The 23,910-nt window shown below is 33.9% G+C and overlaps 1 protein-coding gene across 3 annotated transcripts in view; it reads right to left on the bottom strand.

Moving 5' to 3' along the window:
* ATAD2B (ATPase family AAA domain containing 2B) overlaps positions 1 to 23,910 on the bottom strand; it is a 148,934-nt gene that overhangs the window by 37,809 nt on the left and 87,215 nt on the right. For all 3 annotated transcript variants that reach the window (XM_026519592.4, XM_044390587.3, XM_057309379.1), the window contains exons 18-19: positions 20,064 to 20,250; positions 9,700 to 9,885 (exon numbers count right to left, since the gene is read on the bottom strand). In XM_026519592.4, coding sequence (XP_026375377.1) covers positions 9,700 to 9,885; positions 20,064 to 20,250 — 373 coding nt within the window. The remainder of the gene's footprint in view (positions 1 to 9,699; positions 9,886 to 20,063; positions 20,251 to 23,910) is intronic.

The raw sequence follows: 23,910 nt of genomic DNA, 5'->3' as shown, positions 1-23,910 counted from the left end.
AAGACATGAGTTCCTAGCCCAAATTTAGCCACACATTTATGGTAAACTTTAGATAATTCATTCAGTTTGTAATGTCTAACCACTTACTGAATTGAAGACTAAAAGTTTCTAAATATTATTTCAATCAATCTTTAGAACAATGAAGTATATATAGGAGTCCTTCATTTTACACTTGAGAAAACTTAGACTTGGAAAGGTTTACATAACTGGCTCAAGGTCACAAAATAAGTAAAGAAAACTACATTACATAATCTCTAAAGGCCTTTTCCAGTTCTAAAATTCTAACATAGAAAAGAAACAATCAGGGGCGCCTGGGTGGCACAGCGGTTAAGCGTCTGCCTTCGGCTCAGGGCGTGATCCTGGCATTGTGGGATCGAGCCCCACATCAGGCTCTTCCACTATGAGCCTGCTTCTTCCTCTCCCACTCCCCCTGCTTGTGTTCCCTCTCTCGCTGGCTGTCTCTATCTCTGTCGAATAAATAAATAAATAATAAAATCTTTAAAAAAAAAAAAAAAAGAAAAGAAACAATCAATGAAAAGCAGAATTCAAAATTTGGATGGGGAACTATTTACCTCAACCCAAAGCCAAATCCTTTAAGAGTTTATAAAATTTCACCATGTGCCCTTTCAGTACTTTTTTTGTAGACTGTTTTCATGTAAAATTCCCCCCAACCCTTTGATCTATGCTTTACTGGTCCTTCTTCGAAAGTTCTGCCAAGCAAATTTACCACTGAATGCCCACTGTGTGCTAAATATAATGCCAAATACTGCCATTACAAACTTGAAGAAAATACAACTACTTCCTGCTGTCAAGGATCTTAAAAGTTTTACAAGAAAGCTTTATGGTACCACACCAGAAGTGTTGTAACACTTGTAGAGAAACAGAAGAGACTCTGCAGGAGGTAGGGGTGACGAAGCATTAGATAAGATATAGCAGAAATAGTTAACATTAACTGGGTCTTGAAAAATAAATAGAATGCAATACCCTAGAAGTACAATGATTTTGTTCAAGAGTAGAAAAACATTTAACCTCAGTTTTAAATATTCTTCCTTCTGATCATTTTTCAACATTGTGTTGAACTTTGTGAATACAAAAGCATACCAAGAGTAAGTCTGTAATAATACCCTGATACTCCTGCCAGATTATTACCAACAGCTTAGAATCCAACACTTTATAAGTAGGCTACATTTTACTTTAAATTTACTCCTACTTTATCTTCTGACATTCCCACCCTCAAATTTCATGCTGCAACTACACAAGAAGCCTCATATAACTCCCTGAAATCATGCTCTTTCACGGTAGTTCACAGTGATCTCTATAGGTGCTATCCACGCTTTCCAAACCCTATTTTTAACTCTCCACTCAAGCAATGCTTTCTGGGTGAAGCTTTCTCTGACTTTCCAATATACACTCAGGCATACCTTCTAATACCCCTCATTAAACTTTAAGTTCAATGATTTTTAGTAAATTCAGTTGCGCAGCCATCAAAGTCAGTTTTAAAACATTTCCATTACCTCCAAGATCTCCCTCATGTCCATCTGCCATTAATCCCTACTCATGCTCACAATCCCCACCCAACAACCACTGATTTACTGTCTCTAGAAGTGTGCCTTTTCTAGAAATTGTGTATCATGTAGTCTTTTTTGTCCAGCTTCTCTCACTTTAGCATAATATATTGAAGCTCATCCACACTGTAGAATGTATCAGTTTGTTCCATTTAATGCTGAACAGTATTTCACTGTGTGTATATACAATATTTGGCTTCACCAATCACCAGTGAATGAACAACGGTCTGTTTCCACTATTATGAGTAATGGTAGCAGGAACATCTGCATTCAAGTCTTTGAACATATTTCTCTTCTGTAGTTACCTAGGAGTGGAAATGCTGAGTCATATCATAAGTTTATGACTAACACCTTAAGAACTGCCAATTTTTCAAAAAATGACTACATGCTTTACAATTCCACCACCAATATATAAGGCCTCCAGTTTCTCTAACATCCTTTGCCGACACTCAATACTGTCTAGTGGTTGTGCAGTGGTATCTGATTTCAGAATGACTAATGATTTTAAGAATCTTTTCTCATGTATTAGTAGCCCAAGAGAATATATACTCTTCGGTGAATGTCTACTTAAATCTTAACTTGTAGTCTTTTTTACCTTAATTGTGGTAAAATAATCATAACATAAACTTTGCCATTTTTACCATGTTTAATTATACAGCCTGTAGCATTATATATATTCACATTGTTATGCAACCATCATACCATCTAACTCCAGAACTTTTTCATCCTCCCTAAGTGAAATACTATATCCAGTAAATACTGACTCCCCATACTCTCCCTTCCCCCAGCCCCTGACAATCACCATTCTACTTTCTCTGTGAATCTGACTACTCTAGGAACTTTTTAAAAGAGGAATTATATATTTGTCCTTTAATGACAGGCCTATTTCACTTAGCATAATGTCTTCAAGGTTTATCTATGCTGTAGCATGTGCTAGTATTTCCTTCCTTTTTAAAGCTAAATAATGTTAAAAGTGCCCTTTGATGCAACAAGTTTTTAATTTTGATGAATTCCAGTTTATCTATTTTTTCTTTTGTTGCCTGTACTTGTGGTGTCATAGTCAAGAAATCATTACTAAATCCAAAGTCATAAAATCTACAATGCTTTCTTCTGACGGTTTCATAGTTTTAAGTCTTCTGTTTAGTTCTTTGATCCATTTTAATTTTTGCATATGGTATAAAATAAGGGTCTAATTCATTTCCTTTGTATGTGGATATTCAGTTTTCCCAGCACCATTTGCTGAAATGACTACCGCTTCCCCCATGAATGGTCTTCACACTCTTGCTGAAAATTATTTGTTGTGGGCTTGTGCTGAGTTTTTTTAAGTAATCTCTACGTCCAACATGGGGCTTGAACTTGTGACCCCAAGATCAAGAGTTGCATTCTCTAGTGACTGAGCCAGCTAGGCACCCTGAAAGAGTTCTTAATGCATTCTGGATTTAAGTCTTATCAAGATATGCAATTTGATGTATCTGAAATATTTTTTCCCAGTCTGTGGCTTGTTTTCTCGTTTTCTTAATGGTGTCTTTTAAGAAGTTTTTAATTTTGATAAAGCTGACTTTATCAATTTTTCCTTTTATGGACTGTGTTTTTATATACTATACTATCATAGCACTTCTCATACTGTATTATTTTCTTCAGGTCTCTCTTCCTTCTACACTTATATATATATATATATATATATATTTTATTTATGGGGGGGGCAGAGGGAGACGGAAAGAGAATCTCAAGCAGACTCTGCACTGTGTATGGAACCTGACCTCACGACTCTGAGATCATGACTGAGCCAAAATCAAGAGTCGGACGCTTAACCAACTGAGCCACCTAGGTCCCCCACTCTAAACTTTGAAATTATTAGAGAACAGTGGCTATCTTTTGAGTTTTTTCACCTATTTTATTCATTCATTCATTCATTCATTCAACAAAGATTTACCAAACTAGAAACATGTACATGTATATATGCATCCATTTGTGAGTATTCTATGTGTGTGTGTACACAGAGAGACCGCATAAGATAGCTAAGCATTGTGAATGAAAGCACGAGGAAAAGAGACACTGGACCTGCCTTAAACAAATTCACTTATTATAACAATGCATTGAACACAATAGGTACACAATAAATTTTTGATGAATAAACAACAGTTTTAACTTGATAAATATAAAACTCATATCCCTGACCACTCATCAGCCCAGCATCACAATATCCAGAAATGGTCTCTCTGCAATCTTGAAGAGTACAGTGCATTTTAAGTGCATGACCTTTGTAAGAAGACAAACCTGGGTTCAAACTTTGCTCTGCCATACTAGCTGTGAGATCCTAGACAAGTTACTTTACCCCTGTTGGCTTCAGTTTCTTCATCTGTCAAATGGGAAAACAATAGTAATACTTTTCTTACTAAACAGTTAAAAAACTTGTGTTAGATAATATATGTAACTGGCTTCTACAGTGCCTGGGACATAATTGCATAAGTGGCAGCAATTCTTTCATTACCAAAATCTTTTCATTTTACCTCATTTATTAAATGTTAGAGTAGTCAGTCCCCAGTTTTAAAGGTAGAGTTCATTCAAACTCTGTAATGGGGAAAATTAATGTTTTAAGACTCAAGACCTCAAGGATAAAAGAAATGGGAAATTAGGTCAGAAATGAACCTAAGACAGCTTCATGAATAAAATTTGCTTTCCTCAAAACAAAATAAATAATCGTAAACAAACCATAACATTTTACGTTAACACAGTAATAATTCATGTTCATTTACTAGAGATAGCTGTGATTTTAAAAGACTTGCACTGACCTCTTTCCTTGTAAATTTTAAGAATCATGTCATTGTTTTACAACAAAAAAATCAATACTAAAATATTTCTCTTGTATACGTAAATCTTTCATCTGAGTTTTCAATGTCCCTACTTGATTTTTCTAATTAAGTTACTGATTTTTAACTCCCAGTTCCCATGATATGAGACACAAAAAGACAGGAAATATTGAAATAACAAAACACTGCTTGTAATCTTCACTTTCCTAAGTGTAGCAGAGGAGGTATTTCCTTAAAATTCATTTCCAGGGGCACCTGGGTGGCTCGGTCAGTTAAGCGTCTGACTCTTGATTTCGACACAGGTCATGACCTCAGGGTTGTGAGACTGAACCCCACGTGGGGCTCCTTGCTGGACGTGGAGCCTGCTTAAGATTCTCTTTCTTCTTCTCCCTCTCCCCTCCCTCTCTAAAATAAATAAATAAAATTAAAAATAAAATAAAATCCATTTCCAATTATATCATCTTGAGCATGCCCATAATTTAATACCAAAATACATACTGTGAATCTGTTCAGAAACATAAGTACAATTCTTTCTGACCAAAGTTTGTTTTCCTTCCTACAAATATTTCTACTTTTTATCTGCTTCCTTATTTAAAAGTCCCTTTCCTATGCTCAACCCTCAATTCTTTTTTCTAATTCTCCTGAAGAGAAATAATTTGCAATTCCCATGTAACTCAACTAAAATTCTCCAACTATTCTGAGTCTACAGGGTCCACAAAAGTAAATTTACCTACACTAGAATTTTGCAAAAAATAAAAAAATAAAAAAGAAATTAGGCTGAGCAGGAGCTCAAGCCAATGTGGTGATTCAGTGGTAAATTCCTATTTTTTATGCAACAAACATTTACTGAGCAATTCCAATGTGTCAAGAAGTAGAGAAGTGAAGGCCAGTAAGACAGTCCCCTCCTCTCAAAGAGCTGTGGTCTAGGTCAGAGGTTCTCAAACGTTTTGGTCTTGGGATCTGATTAAACTCTTACAAACCACTTGGGAACACAAAAGAGCTTCAGTTTTTGTGGGTTACATCTGCCCATAATTATGTATTAAAATTAAAACTAAGAGCACTCCAAATTACATATTCATTTAAAACCTATTACATATTAACACTGAAAATCTATTTTGAAAAATATATCCTTTTAAAAAAATATTTTTTCAAAATGTAAAATATATATAAAATAAAATTTAGCAAGAAAAGTGACAGTGTTTTACATTTCCTCAAATCTCTTTAATGTCTGGCTTACTGAACAACACTGGATTCTCATTTCTGCTTCTGCATTCAATGTGTTACAATATGTTGTTTTAACTGTGTACAGTACATGAAGAAAACCCAAATTCAAGCAGATATGTAATTAGAAAAAAAGGGGAATGTGACATCTCCCTGAAAGTCTTGTGGGGCCCACAGAAGTCCTTGAACCACACTTGGATAACAGCTGATCTAGAGCAATGATTTCCAAATTTTTTTTTATCTAACCCTCATCAGTAAAAAAAAATCTGAAAACATCTCTTCTAGTAGATTTATTTAATACACTATTTATTTAAATATACTATTCTACAAATATTATTTCTATTATAAAACCTATATACACAAAAAAGATAATATGAAGACAAATGAAGGTCTAATGTTTTTTTCAATATCCCAGTGTACTGCCTTATGTACAAACTTACTTGGGAACTACTGGATTAGGAGAGAGAGAGATGTAACTAGAAGAGATGTAACTAGAGAGAGAAACACCTAGAAAAGAATGTTAAAGAGCTCTAAAAGATGAAATTACTACTTTGTCTCACAGAAAGAAAGTAGTTTTATATTCCTAATAAAACATTACCTCCCCCAGGGGGGGACTGCCTGGGTGGCTCAGTTGGTTAAGCGTCCAACTCTTGATTTCAGCTCACGTCATGATCTCAGGGTCATGGTATGGAGCTCCATGACAGGCTCCATGTTCTGTAGGGAGTCTGCTTGGGGTTCTCTCTCTCCCTCTCCCTCTGTCCTTCCCACCCCTCACACCTGCTTGCACATGCTCTCTAAAATAAGTAAGTAAATCTTAAAAACAAAAACAAACAAAACATTACCCCCTGTTAACTAATTCTTTTTTGGTTTTGTTCTATTTTAAAAGCTGCATGGAACACCTTTCCATCTCTGAATGAATTTATTTTCTGAGAACAGTAGCATTTAGTACAGAAGATTCAGAAAATACAGATAAGAAATTAAAACTATTATAATCTTAATACTCAGAAATAATTAACACTTCTGTTATTCTGTTTATTTCTGTAAATAAAACTATTTACATATATATAACTATATAACTACTAACCGTTATTTCTATATAAACTTGGATAATACTATACATACTGATTACCTGTTTTTTTAACAATATATCTGCAACATCTTTTCATGACTTTTTTTTTTAAGATTTTATTTTTAAGTAATCTCTACACCCAACATGGGGCTCAAACTCACAACCCTGTGAGCAAGAGTCACATGCTCTACCACCTGAGCCAGGACCCCACGACATTATTTTTTACATCAATATTTTAAAGGCTTCATTGTGTTTCATGGAAGGAATCTATAACTTAGCCAATCCCCTACAATACGACATTTAGACAGTTTCCAATCTATGAAGAAAGGCTATGATAATTACTCTTGTATTTTTTTTGTGTGGTCTGCACTGTATCTTTGTGTTAGTCCATGAAAAACTCTTCAGATAATTACCCATAAATAGTATTGCTGAGCCAAAATGTGTGTACATATTTAAATCTACTACTTGGACTGCCCTGGAGAGATTTATTCAACTGTTCTTTATATTTGCCTATTTGACAGGTTAAAATCTGTATTTTACTTTTAAATTATCCACTGTATTTCTATTTTAATCCAATTAACCAACATATAGTACATCATTAGTTTCCTATGTAGAGGTCAACAATTTAGTTGCATGTAACACCCAGTGCTCATCACATCACATGCCCTCCTTAATGCCCATTACCCAACTACCCCATCCCCCAACCCACCACCCCTCCCGCAAACCTCAATTTGTTTCCTATAATCAAAGAGTCTCTCACAGTTTTTCACCCTAATGACTGTCCCATTCAGTTTTCCCTCCCTTCCGCAAGGATCCTCTGCGCCGTTCCACCGTATTTTCTTTTTTCTTTTTTTCCACTGTATTTTCTTAAAGGCACTCTAGTAACTGGCCATTTCCTTCTTTTAGAATCACTTGAGTTATTTGCCACCCACTGTCTACTTCATCTGTTCTACAGATCAGGCACTTTGCTAAACTACAGTTACTTAGTCCGCAACTCTCTATGCTTTTCATTTATTCACCAAACATTTACTACTATGTGCTATTACTCACTACTATCACAGTCTGTGACCGAAACAAGCAAGCATTCTAATGGCAAAGCTGAAATTTAAATGAAAGGCTTAGGGGCAGGGAAGGATTTCTGGAGAACAGTAAGTGTAAAACATGTTATGTAACAAGTAGTCTAAGAATTCTCATAACCTTCTCCTCACAAATGTGAAGATCCATGATAACTTCGCTAGCTACTTGGTTAATAAGGGCAAACAATAGAGAAAATGAAGGGGAAAAAAAGAGTTGAAATTTCAGGATTCAATGCTAGTAAATCTCTAATATTTTAGCTATTAATTAAGGGTACTGGTAAACAAATAATGAATAAGTTGAATCCATTAAAAATTATGACAACAATATAGCAACACTGAAAATTTGTATGATATACTGCTAGCTTTAGAAAACTAAACCAACAGGGACGCCTGGGTGGCTCAGTCAGTTAAGCGTCTAGCTCTTAATTTCAGCTCAAGTCTTGATCTCAGAGTCATGAGTTCAAGCCCTGTGTTGGGCTCCACGCTGGGCATGGAGCTTACTTTAAAAAAAAAAAAAAAAACTAAACTAAACCAATAATAAAATCACATATGTGAATAGACAACAGGAGGCAAAATTGCTGTATCAACAAAATGCGTTTATAAGACTTTTACTTACAAAATTTTCAGACAATATAAGGAAAACATCATGTAATTATATATTCCTAAGTAGAACCCTCAATTATCCCAAATTTTCTTTATCTCATAAAATTATGATAAAACTACTTGATAGTGAGGATCTAATTTTTAAAAGTGGCTTCTAGGTTATGTCCAGGTTCAATCCATTTAAAACAATTTCAAGTACATTCCTACTTCATAATACCAAACATTTTATAGTTCTGTGATTTCCAACATGAATTCACATATACTATCTCACACCAAGAAGCTTGTCTGTTATTATCCACATTTTATAGATGAGGCAGCTTAAGCTATTCTAGGTTCAAATATTTACCCCAAATCAAAAGACTAGTAAGTCAGCACAACTTGGTTTTTCTGACTCTTACTACATATACCATTCTACTAAACTTTATGGGCCCCCATGATTAAAAAAAGAAAAGAAAAGAAAAGAAAAAAGAAAAGAAAAGAAAAGATTGTGATTAATGGTCTTAATTAAAAATATCAGATTCTGAATAACCAAAAATTATTCTACATTCATTTACTTATGAAATCAATAAATGTACAAATCAACTTTAGCAGAATAGCTAACAAGTGCTAACCACAACAGAAAACCTCAGCAAGCAGATATCTTAATCATAAAATTCTACATAATCAAAGTTTACATTATAGCATTTAAAACATGCAAAATCTTTTATATAAACTGTGTCACCTGGCCAAAATACTTCTAAGCATTTCTAAAGGTGATCATTTCAAGTAAGCTTAGGGTGTTTAAAACACAATTTTTCAAAAATCAATTTCATTCACATGAGTTGACTATTTTTTCCTGAAACAAATGTGATTTTACCTTTGATTCTAATATGTTAAATATGAGTTGGCTTTGAACTCAAAAATAAATATCAGATTTGAAAAATATGCACAGCAGTAATAACAGTCAAATTAACAGTAATGCTACCAAGGAAAGAACTGAAAGGTCTATTCCCACCAAATAATCTACCAGATAGTAAAAACAAGAAGGCTAATGGTAACGGAATTAACTGTGATACAGCTTAGGCCTTTATAGTACGTACCATACATACGTTGGGCTCTGGTCTAAACGTGAATTATCTCAATCTTCACAGTAATAGTGACAAATATATCATTAGTACACCAAAAAAGAAACGGAAACTTAAATCATTAACTAACTTTCTTAAGTCACAGGGCTAATAAGTGATATAACCAAAGCATGAATCTAAACAGTATTTATTTTGTTTAAGAAGTTAAATTTATTAAATAAATTAAAATGTGTCCAATTTACTAGATCAACTATTTCAAAACAATATGGTAAATATTTAATCACTTCTTACCTCTTCAGGCAGTTCACTGTACATGGTTTCAGAGGTAGACAATAAAAATATAGGTGAAAATGATGGTATATCTTGTAGCAATGTCAGAAAAGTTGCTCTCACAGTTTCACTGACAGCTTCCCACCAATCACCAATGTGAGGCATGTAAACAATACTAGGTACTGTTCTTCGAGCTTCACGAAAAATCTAATTAAGGAAAGAACTGGCATTAAAAATTCACATTGATACTATTCTAAAGTTTACTCAGTAACCCCAAATACATGAAATGTGTCAGGCCTATTACTGTAATTATTCTCAGCTCAAATATTTAAGCTGTTCAAGATGTGATATACAAGTCTCACATAATAGTGTCTATCTAGCCTTGCCCCACCTAAAAAAAGAAGGGGTGTGGGTTTTTTTGCCATTTTGTTATGCCTATTGAGTATTTATTAATAGTACAAAGGTATCAAATTGCTCCACTTATCAAGTAAAGATAATAAAGCAAAACACCACTATAAAATATGCTACAAATAAAGAGATAAACATGCACCTATATGTCACCCATGTCAGAATGGTATCAGTAAGCACAAAGAAGAGACGGAAGACATAGTTTCCATGTTTGTGCACATTCCCTAAAATCACTAAATATATGAATTAAATAAACATTTTTACCACAATGTACCACCCTAGGGCTTAAAATTAATGAACTACCTACTGAACCACTTGTTTACCTATTACCTTAATTCAATCCTCCATAAAGTAGTCACAGAATACCCTCAGATCACTGAAGAGCAATAAATAAATTAGGAAAAAGCTCTGAGACACTCCCATTGTCAGAAAATACAAACTAAAGTTTCCTCGGGTGTTAAAAAGAGTCCTAACCATAGCTTCAGTCGCACTCTGCCAACGTACGCCAATAAGGACCAGGTTGGCTATTAGTAAGCTGCCAAGCAGAACTACTGCCCTTAACATATATGTCAACAACAGCTCAATAGCCCATCAACAAATTCTCGTGGGTTAATATGGCATCTCTTCAATACTTTTAACAAGTGAAAGAATAAATGTAAAAATCTTTCTTCAACTTAAGAGTTCTATTTCTAAAATTCTCTACACATTTCAATTAACCTGTGTAATGTGCAAGATAGAGAAATAATGATCTAATATTTTTTATCTACTATTTCGAATGATTAGGATTATGAGATATGTTCCTAAGAATCAAAATGATTATTTTTCTTTAATGAAAAGGACCGCTTGCATGAATTTTTCAAATGCTACGTTTTAGAAAGCTTAAACATTCTGTGTAAAATAAAACGTATTGCCAATTTAATAAACCAGATGGAAGATGCTGAAATAAAATTTTCCCCCAAATTGGAAATGTAGATGTTATGATCACTCACATCAAAAGTAATATTTGCTCCTTCCCTTCCTTTAATATTTGCATATCCACCAATCCAGAACAGTTGTACAGTACAACTCCAGGACTTTCAAATTTTGACCTTTTCTGCAAACACGCACCCTCTTATCCTGGATCTTGAAAATCCAAGGATTATTGTTTTCCAAAGTTCTTGTAGAAGACTCATAAGAGAAAAACAAGCATAAATATTGGCAAAAGGAAGGAACCACACAGGAGCACAAAGGCAAGTGAGGCATTTAATCCCCCCACCCAAAAAAAATTGTTACATGCCACCCAAATAAGGGATGGTATGTGGAAGACAATGACCAATGCCTTTTGTCTTTCCAATTCCCATTCTGTGCTGGTAAAACTAGGGAGAGTCAGCAGAGAAAGAAGTGTGATTACATGAAAAAGACTAATGAGCTATACAGCTTACTGAGAAACCTCACAAAACTAACCACCTAATTCAGCCATGCAAGGTACCACATGCCCAAGGAGGAATGAGAAAACATGCCTTTAAAAAACATAAAATGTTCATTCTAATACTTGTAGGTTATGTGTTGAGAACATCTAGCTGCTAATCAGCACCAAAGAGTAAGGGCAAAGCAACAGAAGGTTAAGTGATAAAAACCTTACAGAGCCAGAAGTTAAATAATGCAGTACTATAGGTGTTTTAAACTTATTGGCAAGGCTGAACTAGAAACAAAAGCACCACCAACTCTAAAAGAGTTGAGGGGTTTTTTTCTATTTCTTTTCTATTTTCATCCAATTCTCCCCAAATTAACAAAGTGAACATGACATCCTATTGAACCTCTTATTTCTAAAGACTTCAGGAAAATATCTTTATTAACAGAACTTTTAAAAATTATATTTTCAAACCTAAAGGGGTAAAAAAATCAGAAAGAAAAAAGCCTAAGACAAATACAGAAAAATAAAAATGCTTAGGCTTTCTGGTCCATGAATGTATAATCACCTGATTTTACAATTAATCTAACTACATGCAATATCAATACTCAGGGGCTATTTTCAAAATTTCTCTCCTAAACCTTTACAGCAAAAACATGCTTAATTTCTAGAAAACTTTTTTAAAGGCATTAATAAAATAAGTGTTATTTTTCTGATCCATGTGATCTCAGAATATCTAAACTTTCATATTTTCTTTAAATATATAGCCAACCTGTTCTAATTCTCCGGTTTTTGTAATGAAAATTCAAAAATAATAGTCTAAAAACAGTATTTAAAAATTCAGAAAAAAGTTTAACTCTATCGTGATTTTTCCATGATGTAAAAACAGCTCTTCAGCAGTTTGCTGGTAACTTTTAAAGTTGTGGAATAAGATACACTCTGTTAAATCAATTAACCAGATTCAGAGTAGAAAAATAAAGCCTAGTTTTAGTGAAGCGGCAACTGTCTTGGGAACAAGTGATGCCATTTGATAACTAGAAAAATACTCACCTACAGGGTGTCTTGGATTGGTGGATGTGCAAGGTGTAGTAGAAAACAGAAAAACTGTTATAGAGAAAAAAAGACAGTAGGCCAAATTACTGAACCAACCGTTCCAAAATACCTCTGACATGACCAGCACTCTTGCACAAATAAAATGAACAAACACCAGTGTATGTGAACTGTTCATTTTGATTCTTTAAACAATATATTCTATTTCCTTCTGGCCTCTTCTTGCCCCAGACATCATGGTCTCTTATGTAACTTTTTTTAAAAGTTTCTTTATTAAAAAAAAAAATCACAAACTACTTTCTCTGAATATTAAAGATATGAAAGAGAAAAATCAGGCCACTGAAGTTAAAAGTATCCATATAAGGAAGCACTAATTACATATACATAAACTACACCTATATTTATAAGAGTTCTTATCATCTCAAAAGCTAAACTTTAAAGTCAGTATTTTAGCCAGCAAATTTAAGTGTGTAGTGCAGAAAATTTATTGTATTTTAAAAATAAAGACTATATAGTCCGTATCAAGCTATTTTCTTTAGAAACTGGAAACTAAAGCAATTTTAAATACAAATGTGAATGAAGCAGAAAGCTCCAAGCTAGTACAGCTTTCACTTTCCTAAAAGGGGCTATATAAGAAAGAGGGAAACAACTTTTTGTCATCAATAAACTTCCAGAATTTGTCTTGCTCTTGTGCTAAAATTTATAAAACATAGGTAAAAGAAAAATCTTGGGGGCTAAAATATTCTTGATTTTTATAATAGAAAGCACTACTAAAATGCACTATTAAAATAAGTTTAATTCCTTATACCATGCTATCACAAAATATAATAAATAATATATCTGCATTACTAATTACTTCATATCTATCACTTTACTCCATTTATATTCTATTTACCTAGGATTTATCAAGTATCTCTGTAAAAAGGAGGCATTGTCTAGGATCAAGATTCAAGAAATAAAGTGCTTGATTTCTTTAAAAGCATACAAAATCAGCCTGTTATAAAATATAACTATACTAGAGTTTCTACACGATGACTGTAATATAAAGCAACATTTAATGAAAATTAAATCACCCAAATTCCTTTTCTGTTATTTTCATTGCCTAAGAACTTCAAGAATTTCAGTAAATGTGATAAACTCTGGACCAGGATAATTTAATTTGTTTACAACTCAAGAAAAAAAAAATCGTTGCTACAGTAAAACACAGAAACCCACGTGCACAAACACAAAGAGTATCCAAAGTATACACAGACTGCTAAGGAGAAATCCAGAAACCCTTATGCACAAACACAAGAGCATCCAAAGAATACACATAGGTAAGTATCTTAATTCCTTCATGCTATTTAACCAAAAAGAATTTCCCCTGAACATTTCCAAATACAATTTCTTTCAGGGAACAGAAATATATGAAAATTTTCACCAAAAAAAAAGACCCTTATTGACCATTTAAAATTATCTGTAATACCATAAAGTATCCAAACTCCAAACCCTGTGACAGATAACACATAAATTTATCAATTCAATCACACTTCTGAATTAATGAGAAGAATAAATACGATACACTCATCAATCCTGGTTTTCCTAAATCAACAGCAGAAATAATAAAAAAGGCAAAAAAAAAAATACACTTGAAGGTGTCAGAAAAGGGGAATCATAGCTGCTGGGTTTTTTAGAGTGTTAATACAGATAAGTCTTTCAATACAGCTACTAACATCTCCAACCTTACGTAGGGCTCAATTACTTGTGAACTTAATGGAACAATCATAAATCTTCCAGGCTACACCAGGGTTTTCTATTTTCCTTCTAGAGCCTTTGGAAAACTATAAAACACTCCTAGTTAGGTAGGTAGGTAAGTAAGTAGATACAGAGATACACACACAGACACACAGACACACACACACACACACACACACACAAAGCCACTTTATGAACTCTGGTAGTTGTTTTCAGTAATAAACACCTAGAGTCCAGTGATCGGCCGAAGTACTGTATCTCAAGTGTCATCTACTGAAGACCTAGGATAGTAACACCCAGTTGTAGGTTTAAAGTGCAGATTCCTGGGGCTCACCCCAAATTTAAGGAATCAGAAACCCTGGGAACAGAGCCAGGGAATCAGAAATTTTAATAAGCACCCACAGACAACTCTTTAGCTCACCAAATCTTAATTAACAATGAGAAAACCTAGACTAGACACTAATTCCTCTACTGTTTTCACACGATTTCTAATATTCATCATCACCTGAGGCGATATGAAGGAAAAAAGGAAGATATTCACATACATGTTTGTGTGTGGATAGGTTTTAAAGAACAGACATAGAATTAAACATGTATAAAGAAATATAAAAAACTGGGCTCTTTCCATTTTCCATTTTATCACATATATAAATACAGCCCTTTAAAGGCGATTTAAGACTTCTTTCCTTTAAGATTATGTTTGTGTCACATTATTAAATAACTCAACTTAATTTATAGTAAGTATCTTAGAGGTTGGGGAAAAGAGAAAAGCACAGAAGAATAATTTGGCACAGACTAAACCACATCTATTTAGAGATAATCCTCCCTACAGGAAGACTAGCTCTCAGGAAAAGTAAGGCAAAAGGGAAGAAAGGGAATACAGAACAAAGGAAGAGCGAGAAGTTTTTATTCTTTCCAGCATTTTAGCCCCTGATTAGTATGCTCTCTTTCCCAGGACTTTTATACTCTCTTATATCCACTAATAGTTTCACAAATTAAGAAAAAAAATTCCTCAGTTTTATAATGTAATCGTCTCCTTTTGGATAATTTTTTAGAAGAGACAGTAACATATTTGCAAATTTAAAATAACTTTAAATATGTACTTAAGATACAAATAATCAGGGATTAACCAGGACAGTTTATCTGGTCTTTGGCCAACGTTCAGAAGTCTGAGCTTCAGCTACCGTATCTCACAAAATTCTACTCAGTCCCTGGGCAGACTGGACACCCAGGTGTGGTCACTCAAAAATAAGCTCTACTACTAACTCAGGACCTTGTAGGCAAAAGCAAAGACGAGATGTCTTGATGTAATAAATGCAGTGTAATACAAGCAAAACAATAAGTGCTAAGTTTTTGTTCTTTTCCACTACCAAAGGACACTTCTCTCCATCCTCCCTAAGAACACAACAAAAAAGTAGTAAAAGACAAGAAATGAGAAAGAGACCTAAGAGTATACAGTTAGAATTCAAATTTAGCCCAATGATGCCCAGTTAAATGCAGAAAAAAATCCTAAGATCCTAGCAACACCAACATATAGTTCACTACAATGCTTCCTAAGTATTTCCTCACCTAATGTAAGTCAGTAATGGATTTATGAACATGTACATACACATATTAGCCATAAAGAACAACCACAGACAGAATACTTTCTCACTCTGAAAATGATCCTCTTTTAAAGTTATTTTATCTGTAGCTTGCTTGATACTGTCATATATACATATTAAAAAAAAATCCAAATTGTACAGCAGGGTGTAAACTAAAATGACAAAGTTATATTCATTCCCCAATTCTCCAAATTCCTTCCCCCAAGCCAAAGCAATGATAATATTAAGTTTTTTAGGCTATTCTTGGACAAAATTTCTACTTATATATAAGCATGAATATATATTTTTTAAGGTTTTTTTTACACAAAGATCATATTTTGATAGACTGATTTACAACTTGCTTTTCACATATTTCTCCTATGTAAATTTACCGCATCCTTGTTAAAGGCTTCATAGTACGTAAGGATATACCATAATTTATCATAGGCCATCCACCATTAAAGGACATTTAGCTTGTCGGTCTTATTTAGTTTGGCAACACTATACGATGCTGGGATAAATGTCCTTGTACATCCAGCAGTGACTACTTACAGCTAAAACATCTTCAGGAAAAATCCCATAATGTAAAATTCCTAAGCCAAAAGGTGTATGTACTTAAAACTGTAAACAATAGTGCCAATCTACACACCAAAATCACCAGGCATCATCAATCTTTTCATATTTAAAAAAAATTTTTTTAAAGATTTTACTTATCTGAGAGAGAAAGAGAGAGAGCACACAAGCAGGGGAAGCTGCAGAGGGAGAGGGAGAAGCAGGCTCCCCACTGAGCAGGGAGCCAGTCATGGGGCTCAATCCCAGGACCCCGACCTGAGCCGAAGGCAGACACTTAACCAACTGAGCCACCCAGGTGCCACCAAGCTTTTTATTTTCACAAACCAGACAGTTGTTTCAAAAGTAGTATCCTATTGCTTTAATTTGCATTTTCTTCAGTTACAAGTGAGGCTAAGAATCTTTTCAAACTTTTACTAGTTGCTTTTTCTATTTTTTTTTCTTCCTACAAATGGAACGCTGTTTTGCCAATTTTTATATGAGGTTGTCATTGTCATTCTTTCTTACTGATTTTAACATATTTTTGTATATTTAGGAAACTTACCCTTGACATGTGTGTTACAAATACACTTTTTTGCCAGGTTGCGTCTATTAATTTTATTAAAATAATTATTTTTGCCATGTGAAATTTAAATTTTATAAAGTCAAATTTGTTCATATCTTTATGTTTCCTGGCTTGTGTTCATTGCTTAGAAACGACTTCTTCATATTCAAGATAATATATATATTGACCTTGTGAATTCTCTCTTTTTAGTCCCACTGACAATCTAGAATTTATTTGGGGGCCACAAAAAAAGGTAGGAAATCCAGTTTCACTTTCTTTTTCTTTTTCCCCTCATAGAGTCAGACAGTTTTCCAAGACCACTTATAATTCATCTAATCTATAACAGCAAATGTCATCACCATCATCATGTGCTAATTGTCATCAGATATTAAATTCTCATTTCTACACAGCCCTAAGTGTTCATTCTCTTTTCTATTACTTTGTCAGTCTATCCCTGCACAGGTACATATTCTTTATTACTACGTTCTGTTACATTTTTAAAAACCTGGTAGGGCTCCCTTCATTCTATTTTTTTCCTCTAGGATAGTCCTTGCTATGCTCATACTTCTTTTCTTTTTTCTTCTTTCTTTTTTTTTTTAAGAGAGCGAGCATGTGCACAAGCAGTGGGGAGGGGCAGAGGGAGAGAGAGAATCTTTTTTTTTTTTTTTTTTTAAGATTTTATTTATTTATGTGACAGAGAGACAACCAGCGAGAGAGGGAACACAAGCAGAGGGAGTGGGAGAGAAAGAAGCAGGCTCCCAGTGGAGGAGCCTGATGTGGGGCTCGATCCCGGAATGCCGGGATCACGCCCTGAGCCGAAGGCAGACGCTTTAACGACTGCACTACCCAGGCGCCCCGGAGAGAGAGAATCTTAAGCAGGCTCCCCTCTCAGCATGGAGCCAGATGCGGGGCTCGATCTTACAACCCTGAGATCATGACATGAGCCAAAATCAAGAGTCAGATGCTTCACCAACTGAGCCACCCAGGGACCCCTCATATTTATTTTCTAGAAGAAATACAAAGCCCTTTTTTAACTTTTCCTCTTAAATTGTGGGTACATTATATTTGAGACTGCATTTAATTTATACACTGATTTAAAGAAGAACTCACAACTTTCCAATTTTGAGTCTTACCAGCCCTTAGCTATGCAAAGAATCTGTAGGAGTAGTGATAAATATGATGACAGCTAACAGCTACTGGGTACTATATGCCATCCCTAGTGGATGGGCTTCTTTTAATAATTACAACCACCTTATATAGCATCGTTATCTTCATTTCATAGATGAGAAAATTAAGGCTCAACGAAGTTCAGCAATTTTTCCAAGGCTACAAACAACAAGCAAAGTAGCTGATATTTTAATCAATTTGCAATTTAAACTGAGAGCACACTTTGAATTGTACAGTAATTAAAAAACAAGGTGTGTTTTTTATTTATTCAACTGTCCTCCTCATTGAATTTTTAGTTTTCTTCTTTTAGGCTCTGCAAATTAATTGTTTAATTTCCAGATAAACTTAGTTGTTATTTTAAATGGAACCATTTCTTCTACTTATTTCTAACTTGTTACTATGTATATAAAAGAGAACTATTTTACGTTAACTCTGCAAGTGTCCACCTTAGAACTCTCTTTTGTCCCCAGTAAGTTTTCAGTAGATCTTATAAGTTTTCCAAATATACAATTATCATAGGCAAATATTTATAACTTCAATGTGTCTGTTCCAATATTTATATCTCTCAATGTCTAACTGAATCAATTTTGCATGCTTTAATAATAGTATATTATTCTTTTGATGTGCTACTAGAATCCATTTGTAATATTTACTTTATGACCATTGCCCTAAGTGAGATTAGTCTTAGGGTTTTCTCTGTATTTTAGTTTGGCATTAAAAAGATCTTATCCTTTAAGATTAAAAGAATTAACCCATGAAACTATCTGGATTTAGTGTTTTGATACTCAATTTCTTCATCCACGTGTCTGTTTAGATTCTCTCTCCCCTGGATTTATTTTTAATGGTATTGAGTAATTCTCTTACTTGCATCCAAACTGCAATAATTTTGTGTCACTAAAGAGGAAAAACATGAACAAATATATAATCAACATTACTGGAAAACACTCACAGCCAGGATGAGTTAAATGTATAAAACTTGGAATAAATTACTAGTATATAGCTTTTTATTTAAGCCATGGGTTTTGGAAAAAATACGTATTTCTTGCTGCAAGGTACAGAATGGTTTTCAATTTGGTAGTATATGTGTAGATATTAAATATTTATAAACTGTATCTGAAAAAAAACCAAAAAAATTACGTGCAATGCTCTTATGTGTTACTCCTCTAGTCACCTAATCTCTAAAAGTAGGCTAAAAATCAAAGTAAAAAGTGATATTCCTCTAATTTATTTATAAGAAACATTACTTAAACATTTAATGAGGACTTACTATGAGCAAGGCACTGTGTGAGAGACCCAGAAATGGTGAGACATGGTCCTCTGGCTCAAAAAATTTATTCCCCTAACCCCTAGTTCCAACATGACACACTTACAATAAATTCATAGTTATATAGTAAAACCTCAAGAAATACAAACAGCCCCACTAGAACTTTGCACTTCACAAACCAGCAAACATAAAGTAGTTCAAAATCAAATATCAAACACACTTGACTACTAATGCAAATATATATAATTTTTAAATTATCATTTTTCTACATTAATTTTAAATCCTGGCATCTCAAATTGGTTATCATTTCCCCTTCTTTGGGAAGGCTCTAAATACAGATAGAAGTCTAGAAGGGCTCTGAAACCACAGCATTGAAAAGAGGATCAGAAAACGACAAAAGAAACTTCCTTTCTACAATGTTTAATAAAACTTTAATATAAGAAAGAAGATAATAAAATTTCAGGAAAGAATGAAATATCACAGGGAAAACAATGAGCTCACATTTAAACATGATATATATCAAAAGGATCTTTGGCCTTAATTTTGAATGTTAATGAATAACCAACAAAAAGTTAATATTCACATTACTGTTCTTTGAAAAAATTTTATCTATAAACACTACAGAGATATAAACAATAAGAAAGTTAGAAATACTCTGATTTGGTACAAACCTACCTGTGCACATGATTCTTCAGGTGTTTTGGCACTAACTGAATAAAGTGCTGGGAGATCTAGTCTGTGCACAGAGAATTTTTCTAGAGTGTGCAAAAGTGCTGGAGCAAGGTGAGAAGTTTGACCTGAGCCTCGTTCTCCAGACAGCAATAATCTTGGCCTGTAAGAGGTTGGCTGATGATATGGTGACCTGCAATACATGTAAGACATGATAATTATTTCAAAACCATATACTCTGAAGATCAGTATGAAATTAAATTAGATAAAATATTCACACTAAAAATGTGACTCCAAATTAATAGAACTTTCTCTTATCTTTAAGTACAGTAATCATTTTCTCATTAATTATATTTTTAAAACATTGATCTCTCTGACCATTTTAATAACCAAGATGTAAAGTATAAAAATTCATTCTAAAACAATGTAAAAATACCTGGGTATTCATCCTATCATATGTGTTAACTTGGAAAATGCTTCAGACACTAAGTGGGATTTATCTATTAATTATCCAAGGTCAATGTTAAGAATCCCACTTCAACGAAGAAGTAGATATATCCAAAGATCATCCAAGATGTAAGAATTTTTTTTAATAGTTAAAATGGTAAATTTTATATGTACTTTACCACAATTTTTAACACAGAAAAAAACTGTAGGACTTTCTCAGTGGCAGGAAATTCTGTTTTTTCGGCCAATAAAAACTAAATGCGCATACCCTAATACATAATATCTAAAGATCTGCAACAGAGAAAGCAAATTTAGGAAAATATATTAAACTGAATTCACCTTGTAGTCTCAAGATTCTACAGCACCATTAAAATGATTAATGAAACAAGTTTATCTACTATCACTATAGATAACGCAGGAAATTTTAAGCAATGTAATAAGAATAAAGCAAATAAAAAATGGAATAGAAGTAAATAAGGAAAACACTGTTACTTGTAAAGGATATGATTATGCACTAAAAAAATCCAAGAGAATCAGCTAATAACTGTCAGAATCTACTAAAAGTAACAATTCAGAAGACAGAAATAGAAAAATCAAAACATATCCTAATACCATCATTAACCAATTTAAGGAAGGAAAGGAGGTCCTATTCACAAATGCTAAGTAAAATAAAATAAAACAAACAATATTAAAGATTCTTAGCAAAAGTGTGAAATGAGCCTGAATATAAAGATGTCAATTCTTCCTAACCCATTTATAGTTAACTATAGTTTATGGTATTTTATTTCATACATTTAAAATATTCACATCAAGGCCAACAGACACATGAAAAGATGCTCAAAATCACTCATCATCAGAGAAATACATTCAAAACCACAATGAAATACTACCTCACATCTGTCAGAATGGCTGAAATTAACAACACAGGAAACGACAAATGTTGACAAGGATGTGGAGAAAGGGGAATCCAATTACACTGTTGGTGGGAATGCAAACTTGTGCAGCCACTCTGGAGAACAGTATGGAGGTTTCTCAAAAAGTTAAAAACAGAACTACCCTGAATTCCAGCAATTGCACTACTAAGGTATTAACCCACAGGACAAAAATACAGATTCGAAGGGATATATGCACCTCTATGTTTACAGCAACATTATCAACAATAGCCAGACTATGGAAAGAGTCCAAATGCCCATCAACTGATGAATGGATAAAGAAGATGTCGTGATACATATACACAAGAAATATCACTCAGCCATCAAAAATAATGAAATCTTGGGGTGCCTGCGTGCCACAGCAGTTAAGCGTCTGCCTTCGGCTCAGGGCGTGATCTGCTATGAGCCTGCTTCTTCCTCTCCCACTCCCCCTGCTTGTGTTCCCTCTCTCGCTGGCTGTCTCTATCTCTGTCAAATAAATAAATAAAATCTTAAAAAAAAAAAATAATGAAATCTTCCCATTTGCAATGACGTGGATGGAGCTAGAGTGTATTATGCTAAATGAAGTAAGTCAGTCAGTCAGAGAAAGACAAATACCATATGGTTTCATCTATATGTGGGACTTAAGAAACAAAACAGATGAACAAAGCAGAAAAGGGAAAAAAGAGGAGGTAAGGTAACCATAAGAGACTTTATAGAGAACAAACTGAGGGTTGCCAGAGGGATGTAGGTAGGGGATGGGCTAAATGGGTGATGGGTATTAAGGAGGGCACTTGTTATACTGAGCCGTGTAAGTGATGAATCACTAAGTTCTACTCCTGAAACTAATATTACACTAAATGCTAACTAACTACAATTTAAAAATGAGAAAAAAATTTAAATATTCACATCAAAATTGAAAAAAATTTTGAGGAAGAAGGGGAGATTTAAAACTTAATCACAATATCATCTGAAAGAGTAAGTAAGAACATCAAGAAAATTTTGGTAAAGTGTGCTAGCTCCAATTTCAGAACATTTAAACCTGTTTTAGTAATAAGTACTTCATACAGCTTTAACTTTCTTAGCAATTCTATGAAACACATAGCTTCCTCTTATTAAACAGATGAAGAAACCAAGAATCAAGAGAAGTTAGGTATGCGACTGTACAAATGGGTGGTGAAAGAGTTCAAATTCTCATTCAGGCCCATATAACTGCCAAGCTGAACCACTGTGTTAGGATGCACTGTATGTTGAAATGTATTACAGAATGGAATAATAGAATAGAATGTAGAATACACCAAAGAAAACAAACACAGATCAGAATATAATAGGCAGCCCAGGAAACAAGTCACTGGAAAGCCCAGGAAATAAGCATAAAAAATAAATGGAATGGGGATGAATTATAAAATATTGTTTTAAAATAGGGAAAACTCAGATCCTCATTTCACAGAACAAAATTAATTCTAACAAAGAAAGAAAAAAGAAAAAACAAGATTTGTGTACTTTTAATTCATAAAAATCTACAAACTTTTTTAACTCAAAAATTACAATCTGAAACAAATGGCAAACAACTAAATGAGACAAAGAATCTGCCATTAATAGGAATAGTTCTTAATGTATAAAGAGCTTATATTCATAGCGTTTTAACAGAAAACAGCTTCCTGGGCAAAGGATATAAACATATAATTCAAAAAGAAAATAGAAGCATAACTTTTTTTAAAAATGTTCATTCATTTAGTAATTGGAGAATGCTTCCTATGGTAAGTCCCTCAGCCCCAGATACCCAACACCACCTGTTATCATAGAGCTCATACTTGAATAGTATTGAGTGGGAAAAGGAAATATACAACTAATATAATTCAGTGTGATTAACAAGCAGCACTGTTTAAGTGGAGAATGCTATGAAAGACCTTAATTAGAGACTCAAGGCTTTCCTGGAAAGTGTTACCAAAGCACAAATTCAACAGGTTGGAGGCAGAAAGGACAAATTTCTAAGAAATAAAAATAGGATGTACAAAGGATCAAAGGCCCCTGGCCCTTTGGAGTAATAGTTCATAGAGTTAGCTTCTTTAAGGTTTTAGGGCAACGTATGGGTAAAGGTTCTGGAGTTAAGGAGGAGAGGAGGGAAGGAGAATCAGACTATGAAGCTACAAAGGGTTTTGTAAACCATGTTAGAAGTTTGGAATGCACACTGAAGATAATGAGGAAGCATATTAGCTTAAGCAGGGGAAGTGATATGATCATACACGTTTTGGAAGATAACTCTAGATCACTATGTCAGTATAGGAAAAGGTTTGAAAGGAGACAAAACAGGAGGAAAGATGACCAGTTAGGAGTCTGCAGTAATAACCCAGGAATAAGATGTTAATGGTAATCTAGACAAGAACAATGTCAGAGGAGGTGAGAAGGAACAACCTGAGATGAGACATATTCACAGGACCTAGACATTGACCAGATACAGAGGAAAGAAAGAGGAAGGAGTTGAGGATGATGTC

Source organism: Ursus arctos, unplaced genomic scaffold, assembly GCF_023065955.2.
Source record: "Ursus arctos isolate Adak ecotype North America unplaced genomic scaffold, UrsArc2.0 scaffold_8, whole genome shotgun sequence".
Taxonomy (NCBI): Eukaryota; Metazoa; Chordata; class Mammalia; order Carnivora; family Ursidae; genus Ursus; species Ursus arctos.
Note: the sequence above shows the minus strand (reverse complement) of the source record. Positions and strands in the feature narration are given on the sequence as shown.